Source organism: Mustela nigripes, chromosome 4 (genome assembly GCF_022355385.1).
Source record: "Mustela nigripes isolate SB6536 chromosome 4, MUSNIG.SB6536, whole genome shotgun sequence".
In the NCBI taxonomy this organism is placed as follows: Eukaryota; Metazoa; Chordata; class Mammalia; order Carnivora; family Mustelidae; genus Mustela; species Mustela nigripes.
The window spans coordinates 135551389-135577067 of NC_081560.1; the positions used below are offsets into that span (position 1 = coordinate 135551389).

Here is a 25679-nt window from a genome sequence, read left to right on the forward strand (position 1 = left end):
AGTGACCAAAGCCCGACCGAATTCTAGTTCTTACCCAGGCTTGTGAGTCTGGGCGTCTCCTCTCAGTGTCATTTCCACACGGTGATCAAGAATACACACTTGCCGCGTCTGCGCGTGCAAGAGCTTGCAAACTCCAGCAATCTAACATAAAGCACTGAAGACCACCACGTAAAGCAACAGGTCATTTAACAGGCCAGGGCTAGCGAGAATCAGCTGTTGCCAGCCTTTGTGGTTCCTCCCAGTCCGAGCTTTCAAGTCCGGGGGGCGGTGAGCGGGGAATTCACCACCATCCCTCACCAGGCGGAGCAGCCACTACTCTTCGGGGACCACGTGGGCTCCCGCCACCCTGGGACTTTCTGCTTCCGCAGGAACTGCTTTGCTACCGGAAGTGACGCAGGTGGGCGCTCCAAACGGGTGGTACCGTCTCTTCCTCTCCACGCGGTGGACCTGACCGATCAGCCTCAATTCCTTGCGCTGAGCGATGCCGGGCAAACTCCTCAGTGACGCGGACTTGGACTCAGACACGGCCATGGAAAAAGTGGAGGTACCGCGAAAGCAGGTGAGAGGGTGCCACCGAGGGCCGCGGGACCCGGGAGGCTGAGAGGAGCGGGGTGGGGTGCCGGCCTGGGAGCCCGTGGCGCGCACGCGGACCTGGCGCGTCCAGAGCCCAGCGTGGCGTCGACCGCCGGAGTGCCAGGGGGCCGTGCCCTCCGCGGGCGGGGGCCGAGCGAGCGGCCCCGGCGGTCTGGCGCTCCGCTGAGCGCCGCTCGCACGTGGTCCGGGAGTCTGAATGCCCAAAAGTCGGGCACTCAGATGTGCAGGCTCTGTGCAGCCTCGGGCCCCACGTTGCTGGCTCAGGAGGCCCTCACCTGATTCTGGGCGTGAGCGTGTGCGGAGGGAATTGCCGGTCAAGGTAGGGACTGAAGCTTTGGACTAGACATAGCCGCACTTCAGTTCCACCTGCACACGTGAGCGGCGTCTGCAGTGACGCTTGAGTAGTAAGGGAAGTACAGGGTTTTCCGGCCAGCAGCCTTTAGAACATGAAGTAGTCTCCTTAATGTCTACGGACCAGGTTTTCCGTGGAAATATAAAGATGTGTTGCTGTGCCGAGTGTACACCGTATTTTTGATAGAGGTCGGCGGTGTGTAGTGGTCTTAAGTTACCTTGATCGCTGTCTACATCTTTACTGTTACTTCCTTAGTGATTCAACTTGTGACCAATTCTGTTCTGAGATAAGGTCTGTCAGTGAGAGCAAAGATTGTCCCTGAACTCCTATGGTGCATAACTTAGAATTCCCTTTCCTTGGCTGTGCATGGGTCTTTTCTTTTTTTTTAAGATTTTATTTATATGTCAGAGAGAGGAGCGAGAGTGAGCACAGGCAGACAGAGTGGCAGGCAGAGGCAGAGGGAGAAGCAGGCTACCTGCCCAAGCAAGGAGCCCGATGTGGGACTCGATCCCAGGACGCTGGGATCATGACCTGAACCGAAGGCAGCTGCTTAACCAACTGAGCCACCCAGGCGTCCCTGCATGGGTCTTTTTGATGGAGAGCTTTTACAACAGCAATATTTTGGCGTTGTAGGAAGCGGGGAAGCACAGACTTGTCCCCACAGGTGGAGAGGTCCTGGTTTACCTGCTCCTCTTCAGTGAAGATACTCAGTTGTGGAATGCTCAAGTGAAGAGGCACCTGGCCAAACCCCATTGCATTCCAGAAGAGACCCCTGGGTTAGGGGTGAAAAAACTGAAGTCTTGTGGGGAGACCAGATTATTTTTCAAATGATTGAAAGATGATGATGTGGGAAAGAGTACCCTCATTAATGTTTTGAGAGCAGAAGTGGGGCCTGAAATTTTAGGGGGCAGATTTTAGCTAAATATAATAATCATCATACTTCTGGGATTGGCCTTTCATCAAGATTTGAACAGAGGCTACATCACCTGTCTACTTAGTTTCCGTAGTATTAAGTAATTAACTTTCAATAAGTTAATTATGTTAAGTTAATTATGAAAAGTCGGAAAAAGACATTTCAGGTAGGAGCTATCGTCCTGGGTTTGGTTTAGTTTGGAGGTTTCACCCATTCCATTTCCTTGTAATAATGCTTACCCTTCCCCCCTCTTTTTTTTTTTTCTTTGAAATGTTCTTTTTTATTGACATATAATGTATCGTTTGTTTCAGGGGTACAAGCCTGTGGTTCCTCAGTCTTACACAATCCACAGTGCTTACCATAGCACATACCCTCCCCAGTGTCCAGCACCCAGCCACCCCTTCCCTCTCACCCCTCTCCCCTCTAGCAACCCTCAGTTTGTTTCCTGAGATTAAGAGTCTTTTATGGTTGTCTCCTTCTCTGGTTTCATCTTGTTTCATTTTTCCCTCCCTTCCCCTATAATTCTCTGTCTTTCTCAAATTTCTCATATCAATGAGAGCATATGATAATTGTCTTTCTCTGATTTTGCTTAGCATAATAGCCTCTAGTTCCATCCACATCATTGCAAATAGCAAGATTTCATTTTTGATGGCTGCATAGTATTCCATTCTGTGTGTGTGTGTGTGTGTGTGTGTGTGTGTGTGTGTCTGTCTGTCTGTCTGTCTATTTCACATCTTCTTTATATCCATTTGTCCATTGATGGACATCTAGGCTCTTTCCAAAGTTTGGCTATTATGGACATTGCTGCTATAAACATTGGGGTGCATGTGCCCCTTCGGATCACTATGAAATTATGTCCTTTTTGATATATTTAAAAAAAATTTTTTTCAGTGTTCCAAAATTCATTGTTTATGTACCACACCCAGTGCTCCATGCAATATGTGCCCTCCATAATACCTTCCACCAGGCTTACCCACCTCCCCTCCAAAACCCTCAGTTTGTTTCTCAGTCCATAGTCTCTCATGGTTTGTCTCCCCGCCTCCAATTTCCCCCAACTCACTTCTCTCCATCTCCCAAGGTCCTCCGTATTATTCCTTATGCTCCACAAGTAAGTGAAACCATATGATAATTGACTCTGCTTGACTTATTTCACTCACATAATCTCTTCCATTTCCGTCCATGTTGGTAACAAAAGTTAGGTGTTCATCCTTTCTGATGGAGGCATAATACTCCATTGTATTTATGGACCATATCTTCTTTATCCATTTGTGCATTAAAGGGCATCTTGGTTCTTTCCATAGTTTGGTGACTGGCCATTGCTGCTGTGAAGCCCCCCCCCTCCACTTAAATTAGATACATCTCTTTTACACATGGAGTGATATATTGTGGAGTTTTATAGATTTTTGGTTCGTAAAGTATCTCTGTAAATTCATTTGCACTTGTCAGATAACCAAGACAGGTATTAATGGATCCCTGTTTACCTGTACAGGAATTCTAGCAGAGAAAGAAATGTGTTGTCCATCTGTGGATGTATATGGCCTTAATACTCTATTAGAAATAAAATGTACTTGATCACTTTCTGTAGTCATAGATATGTAGTTTAGAGCCTTGAGGATCCCATGAGCCACCCCAAATCCCCTATGAATGCTTGGCAACTTATTTAACCAACATGAATTGAATAGCTAACAAGAGGCATTCTTTTCTAAGCTGATAAAATCATTGATATACATGGTACTTATTTCCAGCTAGCTAAGAAATGGTACTAAAAAGCAGTGTTTTGACTTAATTTCAAGGTGAAAGTACAGATGTTGAAAAATGCCCCCAAATTGTGTTCTTCATAATTATGTGATCTTGAAATAATACAAAATTGATGTAACCTACAAATGTATACATGCTTTGCTCAGTAGTTTTATTTTCTTTATTAATTTTTTTAGAAAGGTAAAAAAGAGAAGCCAAAATCTAATAAGACTGAAGAGGCAACAGAAGTAAAGGAAGAAATTATTTCCCCCAAAGCTAAAAAAGTTAAAAAGAAAGCCGAGTCTAATGAGGTTGACTTGAGTTCTCCTAAATCCAAAAAGGCAAAAAAGAAAGAGGAGCCATCTCAGGATAACATGATTTCTCCTAAAACCAACAGAAGTGTGAAAAAACCAAAGGAGACTACCGAAAAGAAAGTTGTTTCTCCTAAAATCAAAAAGGCAGTAAAAAATGAAGAACCTTCTGAAGAAGAAATAGTTGCTCCTAAGCCCAAGAAGATGAAGAAAGAAAAGGAAATGAATGGAGAAATTAGAGAGAAAAGCCCCAAACTGAAGAATGGATTCCCTCATTCTGGACCCATCTCCAACTCCAGTGAAACCCCAGGGGAAGAAAGTAACAGTGAAGTAGAGCAGGTAGGTTGTATTTTAGTGTGTAGAATGTATCTTTCATTATTGTTTCAGATAAGTAAGTAGGTAATTGCTACTGGTTTTATTTAAAAGTGGGAGAGGGAGGGGCGCCTGGGTGGCTCAGTGGGTTAAATAAAGCCTCTGCCTTCTGCTCAGGTCATGATCCCAGGGTCCTGGGATGGGCTTCCGGCTCTCTGCTCAGCAGGGAGCCTGCTTCCCCCCTCTCTCTCTGCCTGCATCTCTGCCTACTTGTGATCTCTGTCAAATAAATAAATAATATCTTAAAAAAAAAAAAGTGGGTGAGGAGTGCCTGGCTGTCTTAGTCAGTGGGGCATGCAACTCTTGATCTCCACTCCTTTTGGTTTTTGTTTTTTAAGATTTTACTTATTTTTATTTTTGAGGGAGAGAGCGAGTGTGTGCTAGCAGCGGTGGGGAGGAGCAGAAGGAGAGGGAGAGAGAATCTCAACCACTTTAACCCATTTATAAATATTAAATATTTTTACGCTTTCATAATCCATCATATAAATGTTTAGAAATCACTTAATTCCGCTATTGGGCATTTAGATTTTTTACTTTCAAATTATGCCACAGTGACCACTTTGTCATAAATGTTTGTTCCTTATTTTCTGTGGATGGATGTGAAAGATGTGGCTGTGGAAAAGAGTTAATGACCTGTGCAGCAGTACAGTAGTCCCCCCTGATCTGACGTCTTGCTTTCCTGGGTTTCAGTTTCCTTTCTTTTTTCTTTTCTCTTCTTCCCTTTCCCTTTCCCTTTTTTTTCTTTTTGAAGATTTTATTTGTTAGAGAGAGAGATACAGAAAAAGCATGAGCGGGGTTGGGGGGTTGCAGAGGGAGAGAGAGAATCTCAAGCCAACTCTGTGCTGAGCACAGAGCGGAGGCAGGGCTCCATCTCCTGCGATCCATCCTGAGATCATGACCTGAGCTGAGATCAAGGACGGATGCTCAACCAACTGAGCTACCCAGGCGCCCGCTCTCCAGGATTTCCATTACTTCCTGTCACTGTGTTCAGGAGCAGATGGTTCTCTTCCTGACACACTGTCAGAAAAGGTTAATAGTGCCTGCCGTGGCATGGTGATGCCTGTGTCATCCACCCCACTTCATCTCATCACTTAGGCATTTTATCAGCTCTCATCATCCCAAGAAGGGTGAATGTTGCACAGAAGATACTTTGAGAGAAAGAGGGACCACAGTCACATAATTTTTATTATGGTATATTGTTATAATTGTTCTATTATTATGTTTCTAGTCTCTTACTGTGCCTAATTTATAAACTTATCATGGGTATGTATACGAGGACATATGAAGAAGCATATGAGAATTTGTTATCAGCTGTCTTTCTATTAAAGAATGGCCCAAGGAAAAGATGTCCCAATTCATCCTTCTTTGTTGCTTATATTTGCTGTCCTGTTAAAAACTAAGCAAATTTACTCTATTTTGAAAAAAACTCTGCCCCCAGTGTGGGGCTCAGACTCATGACCCTGAGATCAAAAGTCACATGCTCTATCCACTGACCTAGCCAGGAGCCCCTGACCAAGCTTAAAATAACTGAAATCAATCTGTTCCTGAAAATAGTAATCAGACTAGACATAATAGAAAAATGACAAAAATCTCTGAAACATTTGTAAAGCAAGCTGTGTATTTGTAAATAATCTATGGGTCAAAAAGGATGTAAAAATACAGAGATTTTAAAAATATGTATATATATATATATTTTTAAGATTTTATTTATTCATTTGACAGACAGAGATCACAAGTATGCAGAGAGGCAGGCAGAGAGAAAGGAGGAAGCAGGCTCCCTGCTGAGCAGAAAGCCTGATACGGGGCTCGATCCCAGGACCCTGGGATCATGACCTGAGCCGAAAGCAGAGGCTTTAACCCACTGAGCCACCCAGGTGCCCCTTAAAAATATTTTTTAAAGGATGTAAAAATACAGAGATTTAAAAAATATTTTTTAGCTATTTATTTGAGAGAGATAGAGGGGGAGAGAAAGAGAGAGAGCCCAGGTGAGCACCAGCAGGTGAGCTGCTGAGGGAGAGGGAGAAAGGGGAAAAACATGCTCCTGGCGGAGCAGGGAGCCCAACACAGGGCTCCACCCCAGGACCCCACATACATAATTGTTCTATTACTATTGTTGTTAGTCTCTTATTGTGCCTAATTTATACATTTATCATGGGTATGTATAGGAAAAAACATAGTATATATAAAGGTTCCATACTCCTCTGACATTTTCAGGGGTCTTAGAACAAATCCCCTGTGGATAAGGGGTTGGGGGATACTCTGTATTGTTGCTGTGGGTTGGCAACAGAATAGTTCTTGGTTGAGACTGAATCTGCCTTCACTAGCCACATGTAGTATATGTACAGATGTATTTGCTACAGATTTTTTTTTCCTTAGGGTTTTACAGATTATATTTCCTTTTCGGATCTTGATTTACCTACCAGAGTTTCTGTGCATTTTTGGTTGACTTGCAGCAGATGTTTTAGAATTGGTTCTTTTGTTTCTTTCTCAGAAGGCTTCTCAGTGAATACCTGTAGGTGTGAAGTTACTGATTTCTTTCTGTGGCCCTTTCCTTGATAGGAAGTACCTGTGGAACAAAAAGAAGGAGCTTTCTCTAATTTTCCCATATCTGAACAGACTATTAAACTTCTCAAAGGTAATATTTTTGGGAATATTGTATAATTGTACCCCACTGTTTTTGTTGAGATAAAGGACAATATATGCAATCGTACAATGCAGTAGATCTGTATATACAGTGTAGGACTGTACTAATGATGGCTTTGCTGCCCCCCCCCTTTTTTGAGATTTTATTTATTTGAGAGAGCACTAGTGGAGGGGGAGGAATAGAGGGAGAGGGAGAAATGGATTCCCCACTGAGCAGGGAACCCGATAATGTGGGGCTCTGATGCAGACTCAGTTTAGGACTCTGGGATCATCACCTGAGCCAAAGACAGACGCTTAACCAACTAAGCCACCCCGGCTCCCCTCCTTATCGCCTCTTAAATAGGTGATTCAATTTTATTCAAACCAGTTTGTGTATTCAGAGATGTGAGGACAGGGGGTATAGTTCAGGGGTAGAGCATTTGACTGCAGAGATGTGAGGACTGATTGTACTGGTGCAAGAATATGGTTCCTGCCATGTTCATATTTTCTTTTTATCCTCTCCCACTTGGTGAGACATCTCTTCATGATACCAGCCTTGCCCAGCACTCAGCCTGGCAGTGTGTTCGTGACTGAGCTAGTCAGTCACAGATGCTTAAGTAGGTGTTTCCTGAATCAGGTGTGGCATAGTCTGGACTGCAGAGCACCTGATCTGGGGGTTTCTCTTGACCTACGGATGAGATTCATGACAAGTGACTAAACTCTTAAAATAATATTTACTCTAATTTGGTGCTTTAAAGTTTGTTGATATTCTTTAGTCCAGCAGATTCTTCACTACCAGAATGCGTTGGAACCTGACTTTGTAGATTTTTATTTTATTTTATTGATTTTTTTTTTAAGATTTTATTTACTTATTTGACAGAGATCACAAGAGAGGCAGAGAGGCAGGCAGAGAGAGAGAGGAGGAAGCAGGCTCCCCGCCGAGCAGAGAGCCCGATGTGGGGCTCTATCCCAGGACCCTGGGATCATGACCCAAGCCGAAGGCAGCAGCTTAACCACTGAGCCACACAGGCATCCCTGATTTTTTTTCTTTAAAGATTTTATTTTTTTGACAGAGACAGACATAGCAAGAGAGGGAACACAAGCAGGGTGAGAGGGAGAGGGAGAAGCAGGCTTCCCGTTGAGCAGAGAGCCCGATGGGGGGCTCGATCCCAGGACCCTGGCATCATGACCCAGGCCGAAGGCAGACACTTCATGACTGAGCCACTGAGATGCCCCTGACTTTGTAGATATTGAGCAGAAGGTAGAATTTCTTAATTCTGCAGGACCAGAAGCATGGCCGGGATTTTAAGAACTGCAGTGTCAGATAACATGGTTAATTTGTTCACAGCCCGTGGGGTGACCTTCCTGTTTCCTATACAAGCAAAGACATTTCACCATGTCTATAGTGGAAAAGACTTAATTGCACAGGCACGGACAGGAACTGGGAAGACATTCTCTTTTGCCATCCCTTTGGTTGAGAAGCTTCAGGGAGAACTGCAAGACCGGAAAAGAGGCCGTGCCCCTCAGGTAACTATCTTTAACATAGATCCCAGGCTCCATATCTGCACAGGAGAAAAACCTTTTAGGCATTGCTTTCATCATATATTATAGTTTTTTATTGGGTTCTCCTTAAAGTCTATTTTTATCTGTTACAGATTTTTATTTGAAGTTAAAGCAGTATTGTTCTTTTAAGATTGTTGGCCACAAACCCTATATATTTAAATACTATAATCTGCTCCATGGTTGTGATCACCTGTATTATTAATCCTCATTGTGTTCCCTTTAAACTATTAGATGTCCCTGGGGCTTACGGGTTTGCTCAGGTGTCTTTGACCATTTTTACCTAGATGGTGAAAGCAGTTTTAGTAGAGAGGCATGAGTAGAAGGAGGCATACTCAAAGAGGTGAAGAGGCCAAACTTCCTTGTCAGGATGGTACTTGTTGGGTTCATTTCTGGAGAACCTGGCATTTGGCAAACCTTAACCTCACTGAAATGCCTATGTGTTCCTCTTGGTTCCTCGTGCACTTGACTTTCAGGTCCCGCCTCACTTGTTTATTGGCCTGCCACCCTTCATTCATTCATTGCTTATTTCTCTAAACAAATGCAGCGTTAAACAAATGAATTATTCCAGCTTGGCACATAGTGGGTATTCAGTAAATACCTGTTGGATGAATTATCTGATGAATCTGTGAATATTCTGAAATCATACTTGTTTCATGCTGCTACCATACTTAAAGATCTGTAGTAGTTTCATATTGTGTGTCCTGTTGGGTCAAACTCAGACTGCTCTGGGATTCAAAGCTCCTCACCATTTTGCTCCTGCCTTAACTCGTCTTTGTTCTACTTTCAGTTTACTATAGTGTAAAGGTTCAGTCTGTCGGTTTTGGAGCCCAACTGTCTGATTTTAAGTCTAGGTTTTGCTTCTTAGCTTTTTGGTTCAAAATCTTTTGTGTTTATTGTAGGTACAGTTGTACAATACAATTGTAGGTGGGTCAGTAACTTGTGAAAATTAAGTGAGAATAATGCATAGTAAGCATTTAATAGAGCCTGAGATGGTAAAAGCTCAAAGAATAGTTAAGGTTGTTATCAGCAGTGTTACTCCTTGCTCAAGTGTTTTCTTTCCTGGAATGCTATTTAAGTAGTAGCAGCTCCAGAAAACTCCCCAGTCCCTTGGGCCTGCTCTGTGCAACCCTTCTGGAGCATGGCATGCTGGGGCCCTATGTCCCTTGAGGTTGGTAGGATCACAGACTTTTCTTCTGAGTGGATTTGTCAGGGACTGTATTACATTTATGATCCTTCCCCACACAAAGTACATTGCAAAGCATATAATAGATTTTTTTAAATACTTGGTAGGATGAGTTGAGCCTTCTGGTCAGTTCCAGATTTGTGAAGAACTACTGCATAGTACTTTGAATTCAATAATTAGGTTTTCCTTTCCAGGTGCTGGTTCTTGCACCCACAAGGGAGTTGGCAAATCAAGTAAGCAGAGACTTCAGTGACATCACAAGAAAGCTGGCAGTGGCTTGTTTTTATGGTGGAACTCCCTATGGAGGTCAGAGTAAGTAAATCCAAAAGTGAGGGAAGGAAACATACCAACCTTGGTTGGATTTCTCAGACCTCGACATCTGGCTTTCCGTGGTTTAGTCATTTTTCTTTGTCATTGTTTAAAGATGGTCCAGAACACGGTCATACACGATGATGTGTCAAATCCCACATATAGATACTTGGATTTTTGTATTACTTACCTATGTTTATCTAAAGGCCATAAAGATCTGTTACTGAACCTAAGAGGATAGAGTCCATTTGGGCCCTTGGCACTAGAAAGTCACGATTCAGAGTTACTCTTTTTATCTGTCAAGGACGGTGAATCTGCCTCTTCTGGGGGTCTTTGTTTCTTTCTTGCTGCAGGTGGGCCTTCTTTCTTCTGGGCCCAGGGGCCAAATGTTGCAATGCAGGCTTCATTGTAGGACTCCATTACTTAACCAATTCAAGACCTTGAAACTTCATTATGTAGAGCAGATAAATAATTTCAGGAAAGCACTTAAGGTATTAAAAATGTTGCAGTTGCCACGTAAAGCTCATAGTTTTTCTTCTCAGCTTTGGTTAAGTGAACTGGGCTTTGGCATCAGGAAAGTCTATGTTTGAATCTAGCCTCTGCTCACAGTGTAATTTTAAGTTCAAGGTGCTTGATTTTTCTGCACTTGCTCATGTGAAAAAACAAGGTTACTAAACTCATCCGGTAATGGTGTTGAGAGGTTGAATTAGCTAATGTATATAGAGTACCCAGTGTACCCCCTGGACTGTAAGGACAATTCAACAAAAAGCTGCGTCATTATCCTCTCACCTATAATGACAGTATAATGATATATATAATAATAATATGTAATGTTATAATATATTAATATATAATTAATATAAATACACACACACATACACACACACATATATATAATGATATAATGATACTGGACTCCATTTTCCTGAACATCTCTAGACCTTCTGGAAATACTTGCCCTTCTGCCTGGTCTCATTCTCTCCATACCTGCTTACCTTATATAAAGTTCTTTAAGATCCTCGTTCTCACTTTGTTTGTGAAACCTGGCACTTTCCACCACCAGGGAAGTAATTTCTTTCCTGGTGCTTCCATCCTGCACCCGGCCTTTTTCTGTTATGTCACACAATTCACTGGACTGTCACTTCTTACCTCTTCCCCCTAGATTATCTTGAGTTTCTCCTTGAGTATCTTTATCTTTGATACTTAGCATATTACCTTGTGTTTTTGGTTAATAAGTATTTTAGAATAAAAATGTATTTAACTGGTACCCCGGACTAATAAAAGGACTTAAAAACCCAGCATGTTTTATCATTGATGTTCTTTATAGTTGAACGCATGCGGAATGGGATTGATATCCTGGTTGGGACCCCAGGTCGAATCAAAGACCACCTACAGAATGGCAAGCTGGATCTCACCAAACTTAAGCATGTTGTCCTGGATGAAGTTGACCAGATGCTGGATATGGGGTTTGCTGATCAAGTGGAAGAGATTTTAAGTGTGGCATACAAGAAAGGTAAGCTCCAAATTCAGGGAGCTGCTGGAAGGGCTTAGAGGAAGAACGGTAATTAAGCAGGCTTCTAAATGTTAAATGAAACCTTAAGTTGGGGAGTGACTTATTTTATTTAGGAAAACTTAAAGTTTTAAAAAATCATGATTTATGACATATCTATAATGGGGACAATTTGGGAAAGTAAGAGAAGAAAAATTTCATATCTGCTAGTTGGTGTGCTTTGCTTTTGGTTTCTTTATTCCTGACTTTGTACTATTGTACATATGTGTGTATGTTAATTTTAATCTTACTGTGCATATTAAAATTTGGCATTAACACTCTCATGAAGAGGTTGTGCCATGATTTAATTCCATGTATATATTTTAATTTTGAGAGGATACAGATAATTCTGCTTACAGGTGTTTTTATGCATATAGCATCCTTCACATCTCAGTATTTGGAATTTGTTCTTTAGGATGGGTGTCCAGTAATGGAATTACTGAGTTTAAAAGTATAAATAGTTCATGCTTCTCAATGTACATGGTTAATTTGCTCTCCAAAGGATTCTATCTACTTAAACCACCATTTGAAATATATGAAAATGCAGTATTATTCAAAGAGCAAACTAAAAAAAAAGGGGGGGTGTAGAGGAGCTTTTTAGTACCTGACCTTAAAGAATGAATAGGCCGAAACTCTAAAGACTGAGGAGCTGCTAGAGAGTATAGATGAGTATAGAATCTATTCTGGTGTTTATTGTAGGATGTTTGCTTAGTGATCTAAACTGGATGGTTACTGGGTTTGATGAACAGGTGTTTTCCAGTTATATCTCATAATAGACAGATTTCCTTCATTGTGCGTGAAGGCCAATGGTCAGGAAGCAAAATTACTCTAAAGTACCTTTGGTGTTTCAAGTCTCCTTCACATCAATGACTTGGGCAGTATTTCTTTGCCCATTAGGACTCTCTGTGTCTTTCATTTTTATGTCCTCAGTGCTTGGTGTGGCCTCCCATGGTTGCTCTAGCGTGTTGATGGACTCTGGAAGAACTGGGTGAGGTGGAATATGGGTAGGCTGATTCGGGTTATTCATACTGACTTTTTCCCTCCAAAGATTCAGAAGACAATCCCCAAACATTGCTTTTTTCTGCCACTTGCCCTCATTGGGTATATAATGTTGCTAAGAAATACATGAAATCTACATACGAACAGGTGGACCTGATTGGTAAAAAGACCCAGAAAACGGCAATAACTGTGGAGGTGAGTGATTCATTCAGCTGCTAGAGTTAGTAATAAACTGTATGTCATGTTTTCCCTATGTGATGGTATTAGGACTGGCAAATATACACTGGTTTCCAGATAAATACTAAATCCACGTGAAGAGCCAAGTAAAGATCTGTTTCTGTTTGAGTTGTATGTGGTATGTGTGTTTTCTAAATTTCATAATCTGATAGTCTGCCTTAAGAATCTTTTGGAATCTGTATCTGTCTGAATTATGTAAGTAAAAAGAAATTACACCTAGAACTTAAACACTCTGAGGGCAGCAGAGAAATCTAATACTTTGTGTTAAAGGATCCATAGCATGGAATTCCTTTCATCCAAGTAATAGACAGACCTACAGGCTAACAGACTAATCACATTTTTAAGTGGAGAAAAGGAAAAAACATTCAGAAATTTTTCTCTTGCCAGTTACTTGGTTTCCTGTAGGAATCAAGGGAATGATGTTTCTTTTTCTTCATTTTCCTAGTTAGTTCAGAAAATGGAGGAACCAGGAGCTCCTTGGTGTCTCAGTCCGTTGAGTACCCAACTCTTTGATCTTAGGGTCATGGGTTCAGGCCCTGTGCTGGGCTCTGTGTTAGGCATGGAGCCTACTTAAAAGAGAAAGAGAAACGAAGGAAGGAAGGAAGGGAAGGAGGGAGGGAAAAGAAAGGAAATAGAGAAACCAGAGAAAGGGAAAAAAACTCTCTGCTTTTTCTTTTCTCTAAGATTTATTTGTTAGAGTGAGTGAGTTTGGGGGCAGAGTGGGGGAAAGAGAAGGAGAGAGACTTCATGCTGTGGGCTGAGCCCAGTGTGGAGTTCGATCTCACAACCCTGAGATCATGAACTGAGCCAAAACCAAGAGAGAGACTCTTAAAGCTTTGAGTCCCACCCCCCCTTTTAAAAAGACTGACTTTAGAGAGAGAGAGAGAGAGACGGCTCTCTGCGCTTCAGTGGTTTGTGTGTGCTTGTGTGTGTTGTCCCTGCACGGTGGTGGCAGTGGTCTGCTCTAGTTAGGCTTAAACAATTGCTTCTAGCCCCAGTAGCATTGAGCGGGTGATTTCAGGGTCCAGATAGGCGTCACTAAATAACATCTTTTTTCCCTCTCTCATAAGCATCTGGCTATTAAGTGCCACTGGACTCAAAGGGCAGCAGTTATTGGGGACGTGATCCGAGTATATAGTGGTTTTCAGGGGCGCACTATCATCTTCTGTGAAACCAAGAAAGAAGCCCAGGAGTTGTCACAGAATGTGGCCATAAAGCAGGTTGGTTCTTCCTCTCCCTTTCCTTTAGGGAGGAAGCCTCTTTCAACTGATAGGCCCTGTTTACATGTTAGAGCTCACCTGATCAGTCAGTCTCCTCACAGGTGAGGAAAGGGTGGCTCACACCCAAGGCTACATGGGCAAAGTAGGTTTGATCACTCTTGTCTGGGGTCCTTCATCTAGTAAGTATGGCTGGACATTGATTTAATGACCAAGGAGTGGGAAAAAAAATTTGAGGTTTGTCCATGTCAGGGACATGTTTTTCCCTTTGCTGTATTTTCAGTGGAAGTATCACCAAAATACAAATATCAAATATCTTTACAGGCCTGATGGGTGATACTAATAGGTCCTGTATTGTTGCTTCTGGTGTTCTTAGGCCAGTTTCTTTCTTTGGCAGGATGCCCAGTCATTACATGGAGATATTCCTCAGAAGCAGAGAGAAATCACTTTGAAAGGCTTTAGAAATGGTGATTTTGGAGTTCTGGTTGCAACCAATGTTGCCGCTCGCGGGTTAGACATCCCTGAGGTTGATCTGGTTGTACAGAGCTCTCCACCAAAGGTAAGTGTTCTGTACTACAATTTTACTGTGTTTTGGGGTACTAAAACAAAGAGGAGGCTGTATCACTTACTTTCATGTGGTGAGTGATAGCTGTCTCTTGAGTGCTGGGATGCTACAGTGGTTTTCAGAACCAGTCTCTTCTGAGGTCCTTCCCTCAGAACTGACTGTTGAGTGGAAGCATGGCCAGTGGCCACAGGTTGGAAAGATGGTTGCTGGTTGGAGGGAGTTTTGGTAGGCTCACGTAGTGAGTGTTTGAGTGGACTTTGAAGATGGGTAGGGCTTAGGCAGGGTGGGGATAGGATAAACTCATGAGCTAGAGGATAGCGAAAGGAAAGAAAGGCCTGTAGTTAATAGTCTCTGTGGTTAGAACTGGTTGGCTTTGTGGGTGATGGGAACTCTGAGGGAAGGCCCTGAAGCATGAGTTACGTGGTGAGGACAGTGCTTCGTGTTGATAAATGTTGGTCTGAAGGAGCCTGTTCTGTTCCTGTCACTTCCAACATGAGGATCCCCATAAATTGGCAGATTCCTCAAGATTAAAAGGTTGTTTACAATGATAGAGAAAAGTAACCTGATTACTCTGGAGGCTCCAATTCTTACAAAGGCAGTGCAATGGGTTTGTGACACACATGCTGTTTAAAGGAGCCTCTCCAGCTCTGCTGTCCGGTACGATGGCCACAGCCACGTTAGCGGTCAGGCTCTGGGAATTGTCGGAATTGACGTGTGCTTGAGGTAGAAAGTACATGTTGGGCTTTTTTTATGTTTTAAACTTTCTATTACGTACACTGGATTTTTAGGGCTTAAAAAAAATGTAAAATATCTTAGTGATAAGCTGTTTCCTCTAGATAGCATGCTGAGGTGATACAACTTGGAGATACATTAAGTTATTGATTGAAACTTCTAGCGGGTTACTAGAAAATTGAAGATTGAAATGACATGTGTGGTTCTGTAGCACAGTACTATATAGATGCCTTTTGAAGATTTGCCCATAGGTTAGGGACCACTGCTACAGAGATTTTAAAAATTGTGACAATTTTTACTTTAGCAATGCTGGGGAACCACCATACTTGCCTCTTCATAGACCACTCAGGTCTTTGTCTTTTTTTGTTCAGTATCACTCATGTATTTTACTTCAATAGGACGTGGAGTCCTACATTCATCGTTCTGGGAGGACAGGAAGAGCTGGAAGGACGGGGATTTGCATCTGCTTTTATCAGCACAAGGAAGAATATCAGTTAGCACAAGTGGAGCAAAAAGCGGTAAAACTATTTTCTTAGCCTTCTTTCAGCAAATGTCGAATTGAATTCTAAAGTCAATCTTTAATTGTTTTTTTAATTCAGTTTACATTAACTTTAAATTGTATGTATTTCTAGCATGTGGCCATAACTGAAAACTTATAGGTGCAATTGTTGTTGTTGTTGTTTCTCTTTTTAAAGATTTTATTTATTTATTTGAGAGAGAGTGAGAAATTGCACGAGGGTAGGAGGGGCAGGCAGAGGGAGAGGCAGACTCCCATGCAGGACTCGATCCCAGGACTCCAGGATCAGGACCTGAGCCAAAGGCAGTCACTTAACCAGCTGAGCCACCCAAGCGCATGCATGTTGTTTTTTATACACTGTCCTACAATATAAAGCACATTTTGAAACAGGTTTGCATTAGAAAACAGTGGTTTTGTTTTCTCATATTTACAATTACATGGGCTATTTTTATGTTTGAAGGCAGTTTTCAGACAATGATAACATGAACACACCCCAGGTAGTTTAAATGCAGATTAAGGGGTTATAGGAATTGCTTAAAAACCAAAAGGATAGGGACACTTGAGTGGCTCATTCTGTTAAGTCCCGGACTCAGGATTTCGGCTCAGGTCACGATCTCTGGGTCCTGGGAGTAAGTCTGGTGTTGGGCTCAGTGGTGAGTCTGCTTCAGGATTCTCCCTCCCTCTCCCTTTACCCCTTTGCCCCCCTTAAATAAATCTTTAAAACAAAAACAAAAAAACCCAAAAGGATAAATTTAAAATGGGAGAGAGGAGACTGATTTTTCTGACAGATTAAGCTCTCCTCTTCCCTTTGAGCTGACTGTACTTGGTGACTTGCTAAAGGAGCAGGAGGCTGTCACTTAACTTTGCAGAAGGCAGGCAAGCACTCCCCGGCCAGGGTGATTGTGGTTAAATTAATATCAGGGATAAGCATATGCCTTGAGAATGATGTGATGAGATCGCATTTGCCTCTGGTTTTCTTCCCTCAAACCCATAATCTCAGTCTAAGCATGCAAAAAACCAGAGACAGCCTCACAGTGAGGGACAACATTTTTCAAAATACCTGACCAGCAGTCCTTAAGATCAGCACTCCTTAAAACTGTCACAGGGCATGAAAAATAAGAAAAGGCCGAAACTGCCACAGATCAGTGGAGACTCAGCACACATGATACCTGATGTTGTGGTGTCACTGGAACAGAAAAAGGACATTAATAGGAAAGCTAGTGATATATGAATGAACTCTGGAATTCAGTTAATAGCGAGGTGGCCGTGTTGGTTTCTTAGCTATGACAAATGTACTGTAGTAGTAATAATAGGGAGACTCTGTGCGTAGTGTACAGGAACTCAGTGGAGTAATACCTTTGCAACTCTTCTATAAATCTAAAACTGTTCTAAGATAAAAAAAGTTTATCTTTTTGTTTTTTTAAAGTTTATCTTTTAAATGTGTAATAAGTATGTTTGGTAATATTAAAAAATTGGGGGATTTAATCTCAATGGAAACAGTTGATGGCCAGATTGTACATTAAACTATGGCTCATTTTCTTGTAGGGAATTAAATTTAAGCGAATAGGGGTTCCTTCTGCAACAGAGATAATAAAAGCTTCCAGCAAAGATGCCATCAGGTACGTTTCCCACTACTGCCGTGGTCTGTGGTAGGACTTACTCTATTTATTGCCTGACTTTGTACAGTAATGAGATTCAGTCTTTTGGATTTTATTTTATTTATTTCTCAAAATTATTTACAACCTACTTGTTATACAAATACTCACACTGTGCTGAAGTAAAATTCTACAAAATAAAAATCCTAACTTGTACTCATCCCTACCTAGTCCTGTCCACCAGAGGAAACCACTACTGATAGTTGGGTTTGTCTGGGCATTTTAAGGAAGTGTACATTAGATACGGCGTGGGTGCTTCCCATGTGGAGGGAGAGTTTAGGGCCAGAGATTATATTCCACAACGTCATTGTTCTAGTCCCCCATGGTAGGAACGAGTCGATTATTTTTTTTAGGTATTGCTGGTTGGTGAAGATTAGATTAACTAGCAGTGTTTGTCATTGGCATTGGGGGCAAGAGAACTATTTGGTGAGATTGTGCTACGAGTTGAAGGATAGTTGTTTAGCATCTCTGGCTGTATAGTATACTCTGGAGGGGGTGTGTGGGCTTGGTATTATGAAAACCAGAAGGTGCTGACTATATTCCAGTGTTTCCAACTGGTGACCTACATTCCCTGCTTAAGAACCACTGAGTCTGAGCATCACTTTTCAACTATTTTCCATAACTATTATAAATATGTGTAATGCTTATCTTAAAAAATAGGGGGAGGGGCACCTGGGTGGCTCGGTCCGTTAAGCAGCACACTCTTCTTTTAATTTTTATTTTATTTTTTCAGTTTTCCACGATTCATTGTTTATGCACCACACCCAGTGTTCCATGCAATTCATGCCCTCCTTAATACCCACCACCAGGCTCACCCATCCCCCACATCCCTTCCAAAACCCTGTTTTTTTCTCAGAGTCGTGCAGTCTCTCATGGTTCATCTTCCCCTTTGATTCCCCTTCACTTTTCCTTTCCTTCTCTTAATGTCCTCCGTGTTACTCCTTATGCTCCACAAGTAAGTGAAACCGTATGATAATTGACTTTCTCTGCTTGACTTATTTCACTCAGCATAATTTCCTCCAGTCCTGTCCATGTTGATGCAAAAGATGGGTGTTCATCCTTTCTGATGGAGGCGTACTATTCCATTGTATATGCAGACTGTATCTTCTTTATCCATTTGTCTGTTGAAGGGCACCTTGGCTCTTTCCACAGTTTGGCGACTGTGGCCATTGCTGCTATGAACACTGGGATACAGATGGCCCTTCTTTTCACTACATCTGTATCTTTGGGGTAAATGCCCAGTGGTGCAGTTGCAGGGTCATCGGGTAACTCTGTTTTTAATTTCTTAAGGGATCTCCACACTGTTTTTCAAGGTGGCTGCACCAACTTGGATCCCACCAACAGTGTAAGAGGGTTCCCCTTTCTCCATACCCTCTCTTAATCTCTGCTTGGGTGTTGATCTCAGGGTCATGAGTTCAGGCCCTGCATTGGGCTCTGCACTGGGCATAGAAATGGGGGAGTTTATGATTAAAGGAAATGCTAGACATTGGCATATTAATTAATAGCTCAAGAAAGGTCTCCAAAGAAGAATAATATAACTCAGTAATTTTCAAGTTTATTTTCACATGGCCTATTTATTTATTTAGTTAAAAATATTTTATTTATTTATTTTGACAGAGAGAGGAGACACAGCCACAGAGGGAACACAAGCAGGGGGAGTGGGAGAGGTAGAAGCAGACTCCCCACTGAGCAGGAAGCCCAATGTGGGACTTGATCCCAGGACTCTGGGATCTTGACCCAAGCTGAAGGCAGATGCTTAATAACTGAGCCACCCAGGCGTCCCTCACATGGCCTATTTAAATAATTCTGTAGAGAGGGTTCCTTGTACACTAGATAAGGAAATTTGGGGTTAGGTGGCCAGGAAGGAGAAAAGAGACAAATGCCAAGAGATGTCTTGTAGAGGGGCAGCCCTTCCAAAAGAGGCTGCCTCATGTGGCCTTGTTTATCCTTGTCCTGGATGACCTCCTTTGAAGATGTGACATTTATTATCACCAAGATAATAGTGACTCTCTAACAAATGTGTATTCTCATAAAAAGTTCATATCATTTTTAATGTGATTTGGAAGTCTTTTTTCCTTTTATTTCAGAATAGCTGTAGTGTTTTCTGATTCTAAAAGGAATACGTGCTTATTATAAGAAATGTTCAACATTTATTTAAAAACACTCTCAGTGGCAGCATGGACTTACTTCTGTTGTATCTGTTCCATGGTTTATTTAATCAGTCCGTATCGATGCATATTTTATGCTCTGTATTACAATTAACACTGGTGAACATCCTATTCTCTTATTTTCTTGGGATGAAACTTTGTTTTTTGATAGTAAAGTCAGATTAGACATAATCAAAGGAGTGGATTTATTTGTACAGAAATGTGATGATTCTGTCTGTACCTCGCATCAAAATGACGTGTTAGAGAGCTGAAAGATTTGAAAGTTACTGGTTTATCTTGAAATGCTGTTGCCTTGAAAATGCAATCTGTCCACTTCTGTCCTTTCTCTTAACAAATACACTCAATCACACCATAGGCTTTTGGATTCTGTGCCTCCCACTGCCATCAGTCACTTCAAGCAATCAGCAGAGAAACTGATAGAGGAGAAGGGAGCTGTGGAAGCCTTGGCAGCAGCTCTGGCCCATATTTCAGGAGCCACATCGGTAGACCAGCGCTCTCTGATCAACTCAGACGCAGTAAGACTTCCTGTCAAACTCTGACCCTTGGTATTTTAAGTGTGAGCAGGGTTTGAATGGGTTCAGTTAGACATTTCAATTTTAGCTTTTGTATGAAGATAGATGTATGTAAACAAATGTAAATGTAAACAAATCCCATAAAGATAGAAAGTAGATTCGTAGTTTTCAGTGTCTCAGTTAAAGGGAATGACATTGAGTGTGGATGGGCATGTGGTTTCTTTTTGGGGTAATGAAATATTTTGGAATTCTAGATAGTGATAATGGTTGAAACCTTGTGAATATACTAAAAATCCCTGAACTGTATACTTCAAAATGGTGAATGTTATGGTATGTGGATTACATGTCAGTGTTTTTAATCCTGAAAGAAAACCATATAAACACATAAATGCATATGATACATTTAGCCAATCTCCCTAGAAACTTAGAAAGATAAATGATTTTTTCCTTAAATGAAATTTTTGAGATAATTTTAAGTTTACGTGTAGTTTAAGAGATAACAGAGAGAGGAGATCTCTTTTACATTTTGCCTAGTTTCCCCCTCATAGTAACATCTTGCAAAGCTATAATATCACAGCTGGGTTGGTACTAACATTGACACAGTGCATCCATTTTATTGTGATTTCCCCAGTTTTACTGGTACTAATTTGTGTGTATGTGTCGGTGGAGGGGAGGTATAGGCTTTTAGGAATAACTTTTCTGGAAATATTTTAGAAACATGAGGGTAATTTTTTTTATCAGTTAGGTTTGTTTTTGAGACTGATTTTTGTTTTCCTTTCTTCTGTAAGGGCTTTGTGACCATGATCTTACGATGCTCAATTGAAATGCCAAACATTAGTTATGCTTGGAAAGAGCTTAAAGAGCAGCTGAGTGAGGATATTGATTCCAAAGTGAAAGGAATGGTTTTTCTCAAAGGAAAGCAGGTAAGGAACGTTGGGTCCTCTGTTGTGACTTTGCTTCGGTTCAGTAGCTTAATGTGGTTGATAAAGCACTGAATGGAGGCTTCTCCCTGTTCTGTGAGGGTGCTGCATCTTTCTGCTGTCTAGATAGTCTTCTCTGGGCATGTCATCCATGACCTTCAGTTGCCACTAAGTCACTGACAGCTACCCCTTCTGTATCTCTACCCTGACCTATGCACGGCGTGCCGGACATGAATATCCAGCTGCTTCTGTGATGATTTCTACCCAGCAGGGGTTATTGGGCAACTGAAAGTTATTCAAAATCGAATGCAATGCAAAATCTTTAATTCAAAGCTGAAATTTAAAATCTTGCTTTCCGAACCTGATGTTCTTTCTTTCGAGTCCTGCTTTCAGTTAGTGGTATGCATAAACACAGCAGTTCCCAAACATTTTGGTATCCTGACCCCTTTATGTGCTTAATAAATGTTGGGGATGCCAAAAAGCTTTTGTTTTTGTGGGTTATATCTGTTAATGTTTACAGTATCAGAAATTAAAACTGGAGCTCTAAAACCTAAACCTGAATCCGTAGGGCATGCCTTTATTGAGCTAAATCTTACCTTGCTTTGCTTGCTTTCTGACTGAGAGCCTCAAGAACACTCTGATGTACTCATGGGCAAAAACAATATTCTAGTTATCGTGGTACTCCAGTGAGTGCCTGGTGTTAAATACTTAGTAACTATATGAAGGGGTGCCTGGCTGGCTCATTTGGTAAAGCATGCCATTCTTGATCTTAGGGTCGTTAGTTCAAGCCCCACTTTGGGTGTAGATATAATAAATAAATAAAAAAAATAGATGAATGAAGAATCCCACTAATTGCAAAATCTATCAGTATCTCATGTTACCTGGGGTTATAATTGGATAGAAATGAGGTGTTCCTCACAAAATATTTTAACTAAAGGCAACCAGCTGGGAGGAGTGCCTGTGACATGCAGGGTAGTTCAGTTACATTTGTGAAAACCAAGAAATAGGATCTCCTTAATTGGAGGGGATGGCACTGCTACTGTCCTATAAAGTGTTTTAACTTTTTTTTTTTTTTTTTTAAGATTTTTTGGCGGGGGAGGGGGAGGAAGTGGCACCTGGGTGGCTCAAGTCAGTTAAGAGTCTGCATTTGGCCACAGGTCATGATCCTGGAGTCCCAGGATTGAGTCCCATATCAGGCTCCCTACTCAGTAGGGGGTCACTTCTCCCTCTGCCCTTCACCCTGCTTATGGTCTCTCTCTCAAATAAAATTTTTTTTTTTTGAGAGAGAGCATGAGTTGGGGGAGAGGAAGAGGGAGAAGGAGACTCCCCACTGAGCAGGGAGCCAGATGTGGGACTTGATCTCGGGACCGCAGGATCATGGGCTGAGCCAAAGGCAGACACCTGACTGACTGAGCCACCCAGATGCCCCTAATTTTTTTTTAAAAACTTTTTTAGGGGCACCTGGGTGGCTCAGTGGGTTAAAGTCTCTGCCTTCAGCTCAGGTCATGATCTCAGGGTCCTGGGATCAAGCCCCGCATTGGGCTCTCTGCTCAGCGGGGAGCCTGCTTCCTCCTCTCTCTCTACCTGCTTCTCTGCCTACTTGTGATCTCCGTCTCTCAAATAAATAATCTTTAAAAAATAAAAAAAATAAAAAAAATTTTTATAGCAGGATGAATTGTGAAAAACTAGAAAAGTAACAATAGAAGATAATTATTTGGCGGCTCCTGGGTAGCTTAGTCGGTTAAGTATCCAGCTCTTGGTTTCAGCTTTGATCATGATCTCAGGGTCATGAGATCAAGCCCCACACTGGGCTCAGAGCTGGGTGTAGAGCCTGCTTAAGATTCTCTCTCTCCTTCACCCATTCCCCCCTCCCTCCCTTTCTCTTAAAAAAAATCATTTATTTTTCTACTTTTAGTAGGTCATCCTAAAGATACTTTCTTATGGAAGGCAGAGTATTTTAATGTAGACCATTGGTTTTGGAGCCATACTGACCAGATTTTTAAAACCCGCTCTGCTTATGAGCTGGGGACCTTTGACAAGTCAGCCTTTCCAAACCTCTGTTTCCTCAGCTCTAAAACGTAGCTAATAGCTGCTTGAGGAATTAGCAAAGTGTGATAGCCAAGAATGATTTCTGGTCAGTTCTGAAGTCATTTTGAGTCCTTTTTTGAGGATATTTGAGTCCCAGATATCCTTGGGTTTTTGCTGTTGTGCCTTTGGGAGGTATAATTTATTGGTCTTATTCTAAAGTTTATCAAAAATTAATACTGGGAGTCTTTGTTTCTGATTTTTAATGTTAATACCTGGTTTTTTGGAATATCACTTAATGTACATATCCAGTTCTGGTGAAAGGCTGGGTTAACTTGCATTTGTTTGATTTTTAGGGTGTTTGCTTTGATGTCCCTACTGCAGCAGTAACAGAAATACAGGTATTCTTATCTCTTGGATTTTGAATATTTAAATTGTAAAATGTTCATTACTGGGGCGCCTGGGTGGTTCTCTTGACTTGGGCTTGGGTCATGATCTTGGGGTCCTGGGCTTGAGCCTGTGTAAGGCTCTGAGCTCAGAGTCTGCTTGGGATTCTTTCCCTTCCCCCCTCCCCTCGGTCATGTTCTTTCTCAAAAGAAAAAGAGGGAGAGAAAGAAAAAGAGGGAGAGAGGGAGGGAAGGAAGATCTTTTTTAGAAAATGTGTTCATTGCTGAAAATACAGAATAATGGAAAGAGAAACAATAGCTCTAGTCCCTTTTCTAAAAGACAATTAAAATTCATGAATTTTAGTATTTTTTCTCCTAGCCTTTGTACTCTGATAGTTTTCTTATTCAGCCTGCCTATTTTCCTTCTTTCCTTTCTGGTGCACAACATCTAGCTTTTTTTCCCTGTGTTGTATGGGGTTTACATAGACATTTTTTAAATTCCTAGATCTTCATTCAGTACTGCTGTGAGAAATGGGTTTATATGTAGTTTATTTGCATGTTTTACTCTTATTGATAGCTGTGGATACCCGGGAGTAATTGAATTGAATAAATGATACAGTGATGAAGGTACCTCTCATAGGGAAACTCTTACACTGCCAGGACTGGCTTTCAGGCCATGAAGGTGGTATTTTTTCTAACCAGTGACCTTTTAAATACTTAGGTTATCAGTCAGGTTTTTCTTTAGAGAAAAAGCAAAAAAAAAAAAAAAAAGGGTTTTCTGTTTTTTTTTTTTTTTATAACTGAATTCAGTAAAAGAGCAGGTAAAAAGACAACCGTCTCTCTGCAGGAAAAATGGCATGATTCACGGCGCTGGCAGCTCTCAGTGGCCACGGAACAGCCAGAGCTGGAAGGACCACGGGAAGGATATCGAAGCTTCCGAGGGCAGCGAGAAGGCAGTCGAGGGTTCCGGGGACAGCGGGAAGGCAGTCGCTTTAGAGGACAGCGAGAAGGAAACAGAAACTTCAGGGGACAGCGGGAAGGAAATCGAGGCTTCAGAGGACAGCGATCAGGAGGTGGCAACAAAAGTAACAGATCCCAAAACAAGGGCCAGAAGCGGAGTTTCAGTAAAGCATTCGGACAGTAATTTGAAGTAGAGGATTTATGCAGCAACATGGAACTGAACATTCATTTTCCTACAGGGTGAAAAGCACATGGGTTTCCTTCCTGACCACTTGCCTTGTCCCCATCTCTCCCAGAGAGACAAGCTTTGTGGAAATTATTTCATCTGATGATAATCACTTATAATGATTGCAACTTCTGTATCAGGTTTCTTTTTTGAAAAGGTGTATGAATTCATTACATTTTTATTCTGATACATTGTCTCTAGATTATAAGATAAAAATCAAGCATGTGTTGGCCCATATTTTTAAGTTGACTGTCCCTATACTTAAATGGTGTCCTTCCCTGGATACCTGTGGGGAAGGCTGCAGTCTCTGGAAAGGGGCTGTGCGCAGTCTAGCCTTGGCTCTGTAATTGGCATTCCTCAGCCCTCTGTCTGCCAGTGACTCAGTGTTCCTGTAGCCTGTCTTCAGAGAATTAGTCCTGAGCCATGTTTGGAGGCAAGGTTTCAAACTTAGCTGGTAAGTAATGCATTTTATGGCAGCACATGCTCTAAGTTTGGAGGATGGTGATACATTTGATGGGAGACATATAGGTTAGCCATCCTTATGTATGTTTTGATACATTTTTAACTTAATGTAAGGTGTGATTCATGCTTTGGTGAATTCTTCACAGCTTTTATCTATTTACATATATATATATATATATATATATATATATATATAAAATATTTTAATAAAAAGCAAGTGTCTTTAAGGAATTCCAACTGTACTAAGAAGGCTCCAGAACTTTCTTTGTAAGTAAAGAGGCTGAATAATATAGGCACTAGATGACAAGGTACTCCACTTCCTATTGGAAGCTTAACATTATTTACCGAGAAGGAATTAAGGGAGTGGGGGGCAGAGATTTGCATCGCTGACAAGAGTCAGGAAACCACCGAAAATGTTTTTCACCTGTGAGAAGGAAACCTACATCTCTGAGAGCAAAGAGAGGAGCAAGTGAAGACACATGATAAAGCATTCTTTTCCTGTTAAAAATAGCAGGTCATTAACGTTTCTAGAGATTAACTTCTAATGGGTAAACAGGGTTCTAGGTAGAATGACCCAGTGTGGTTTCTCAGAG

At 41.6% G+C, this 25679-nt stretch overlaps 1 protein-coding gene across 2 annotated transcripts; it reads left to right on the forward strand.

Annotated features, from left to right (window-relative positions):
* Positions 1 to 393: 393 nt before the first annotated feature.
* On the forward strand, positions 394 to 25227 carry DDX21 (DExD-box helicase 21). Of its 2 annotated transcripts, none has more exons than XM_059397588.1 (15): positions 394 to 559; positions 3794 to 4246; positions 6839 to 6914; positions 8250 to 8428; positions 9842 to 9959; positions 11284 to 11469; positions 12554 to 12699; positions 13812 to 13961; positions 14356 to 14517; positions 15654 to 15773; positions 17318 to 17391; positions 19951 to 20110; positions 20896 to 21030; positions 23409 to 23453; positions 24286 to 25227. In XM_059397588.1, the coding sequence occupies exons 1-15, from the start codon at positions 482 to 484 to the stop codon at positions 24580 to 24582; spliced, it is 2379 nt and encodes a 792-aa protein (XP_059253571.1). In that variant the 5' UTR covers positions 394 to 481; the 3' UTR covers positions 24583 to 25227. The 2 variants fall into 2 exon arrangements, with proteins under 2 accessions (XP_059253571.1, XP_059253572.1); XM_059397589.1 differs by having other exon boundaries at positions 467 to 566; positions 3792 to 4246.
* Positions 25228 to 25679: the final 452 nt, after the last annotated feature.

Excerpts from the sequence above, each read along its gene's own strand:
- DDX21 (XM_059397589.1), top strand. The coding sequence starts at position 482 with ATGCCGGGCAAACTCCTCAGTGACGCGGACTTGGACTCAGACACGGCC. Across the intron at positions 4,247-6,838 it reads GTAACAGTGAAGTAGAGCAG|GAAGTACCTGTGGAACAAAA; the intron begins GTAGGTTGTATT and ends TTTCCTTGATAG. Across the intron at positions 6,915-8,249 it reads GACTATTAAACTTCTCAAAG|CCCGTGGGGTGACCTTCCTG; the intron begins GTAATATTTTTG and ends ATTTGTTCACAG.